Here is a 2,719-nt window from a genome sequence, read left to right as displayed (position 1 = left end):
ATGCTGACATCCTAAACAGTATGTCCAACAAGCCCACTCCAAACAAACAATCTTTAATAAATTGCACATGTAAATGTTCCCTGTAGTATTAACATGGGGAGTAATATCCAACCACAAGAAGCATAATACTATGGAGAGCTAATCAAGGAGCAGTCTCTCTGACCTGCTGTCTGATCCAGCCTAGCATTTCCCTTAACCTATTTACAGAAGCTATTTATAAAATATATGCGCACTCTGAGCCAACCAAAATGTTCCCCACAAGAACAGCAAGTTTAAATGCAATCCACATAGCCTCTTCTGTCAGATTACTGGGATAGCAAATTGCATCAGCAGAAAGCTGAGACATTAGAGGATTATGAGCATTTGGAAAGAACAGACAAAGGAATCTGGTTTTACCTGTGCAACGGCCTACCTTAATGCATGTATTTCCTGCCCATGTTAAATAGGGCAGCACTGACTATTGCAGTTGAGCAACTGCATAGGCTTTTAAAGTGATAACTGTATGAATTATCCCAATACCTTTGTGGCCACACCCTCCAAAGAAAAGCAGATGACTGCTTAGGCATTGTGTAGTGTCAGCTCTGAGTGTTAAAGGAGCAGTTTTCACATTACAGTGACTCTGGTAATGTCTCTATTGAGATTCAAAAGTTCCATTTTTTTCAAAGCATGGATGAACTGGATGGGTGTCCTTGTCTGGGAAGAGGAAATTTAGAGCCAAACTTCATGACATGAACCTGGAGAAAGACAATGTGCATCAGCAAAGGGAACATAAGTTTCATCTTCTTCCTCTGCTCTTTCATTCTACCTATGCACTCAGGTAAATGCTTAAAATACTCAAAGGTGATGGGAATTAGAATAAGTCTATGGGGACAAATATTTGTTTATTTTTAAGCTATTTTAATTAAAAATATTAAATTAAAACCACTTTGCAACAGCTTAAGACAAAGTAGTTTTGAATGTGAAATATTTGTGTGCAAAATTCAGGGGTTAAAAGCTCCCTGAGGTGCCTAAAATTAATGTGGAACAAAGCCCTAAGCAGGAGGACAGAGGAAACTGCAGAGGCACAATAAAGACATTGCTTGAAGTGGACCTGTTGTCTGTAGTGTTTGGGCTGTCAGCACTCTGACTCCTCCCACCTCTTTGAAGAGAAAAACATGACCTAACACTAGAACAATCTCATTAAAAGGAAAATTCATGAACAAAAACTAGAAAGAAACTATAAAATATAAAGGATATTTTCAATTTTGGTGAAAGGAAATTAGTCAGCTGATATTTTACTAAAATTATGTTATATTAGTCCCAGAATTTTACTGGTCATGTCTACATGTACAAATGCTGCAGGATGAGTTTACTGCTGAGTAATTTACTCTGGAGCAAACCCACCCTGGGCAGGTGTCTACAAATGTGCAAATTTAGGAGTGGTTTGTTGCTCTTGCCAATATATGTTACTGCCCCCTCCGCCTCTGCTCTGGCTCCCTGAAGTAGCCAGGGGGAGCCAGAGGCTCCAGCCACAGATGCCTGTGGCCAGCAGCCATCTGGAAAAGGCAGCTCTACTCTCTGATCCTGCCTACCTGTCTTCCTGGTCTAAAGCAGCCTGTAGCATGCTGACACAGTGCTCTGTTGTCAGAGTCTGTGCCCATCAGAGTCTGTGCTGCTCCACTTCCAGGCTTAGGGAGTGAATTCCAATGTCCCAGGTTCCTGCTGGCCACCCTGGTCCCTGTGCTGTGTTGTGCTGCCATTACGACCACAACCTGGTTCAAATCAGTAGGAGCCCTGGTAGGGCCCCCACACAGTGCGGCCCCCTGCCCAGGCTCACCATGGCATCACAGGTCACCTGGCACCACACTGCTGCCAGCTGGACCCTGGCAGGGACTCTGATGATGCACACCTGGATGCCACCAGTGGTGCTGTCCATGCACTCCTGGGGCTCCAGCCCCCACCACCTGTGGGACCACCTGGCCAGCAAGGACTGGTATCTGCATATTGTCCAGAACACCTGGGACAGTGGCTGGCCTCCTTTTGTATGACCCAAGCCACCTTCAAGGACCTCCTCAAGCAGTTCTGCCCACACCATGGTGGTGGCCCCTACTCGTGGACACCCAGTTGGCCATTGCCCTGCTTGAACTGCCCACACCAGCCAGCCTGCACTTCACTGCGCTCCCACTCACCCAAAACCCCCCAGTGACCCCCAACAGCCACGGAGCACCCTGTCAACCCCCAGCACAGCTGGAGGTAACTGGGGCCTATGGTGGGAGGGGGCTAACCCCAGGCAGTGGGAGGAGGCGACTGAGTGGGCTGAGGAAGGTCTCACCCTGCCCCGGCCCCTACTTGGCCCAGCCCCCCAGGGAGAGAGTAGTGAAGGGGAGAGGGTACTTACCAATCCCTCTCCAGTGGGGCAGGGTCCCCTAAATCCCGGGTAGGGTCCCCCCTAGCCCGGGAAAAGCATACCACCAAGGGTGGGCCCACTGTGCATGCGTGCAGTTTAAAAGGGCCTGCAAAACCAAAAAAAAACCAGTCAGGCTCCGGGAGTGGCGAGAGACACACGGGTGAAAGCCTGCTGTGCCCCTGCTCCTCTGAAGCCCTCCAGTGCCCCCAACAGCCACGGAGCACCCTGCCAACCCCCAGCACAGCCAGAGGTAAGCAGAGCCCATGGTGGGAGCGGTTTAACCCCAGGCAGTGGGAGGAGGCAGCTGAGTGGGCCGAGGAGGGTCTTGCCTCA

The 2,719-nt window shown here is 49.1% G+C and overlaps 1 protein-coding gene across 1 annotated transcript in view; it reads left to right on the top strand.

Annotated features, from left to right (window-relative positions):
• The first annotated feature begins 680 nt into the window (after nt 1-680).
• IL20RB (interleukin 20 receptor subunit beta) overlaps nt 681-2,719 on the top strand; it is an 82,928-nt gene continuing 80,889 nt past the window's right edge. Inside the window, exon 1 of the mRNA XM_006031373.2 lies at nt 681-817. Coding sequence (XP_006031435.2) covers nt 748-817 — 70 coding nt within the window. The 5' untranslated portion in view covers nt 681-747. The remainder of the gene's footprint in view (nt 818-2,719) is intronic.

This window comes from Alligator sinensis, unplaced genomic scaffold, assembly GCF_000455745.1.
Source record: "Alligator sinensis unplaced genomic scaffold, ASM45574v1 scaffold433_1, whole genome shotgun sequence".
NCBI classification, from domain to species: Eukaryota; Metazoa; Chordata; order Crocodylia; family Alligatoridae; genus Alligator; species Alligator sinensis.
Note: the sequence above shows the minus strand (reverse complement) of the source record. Positions and strands in the feature narration are given on the sequence as shown.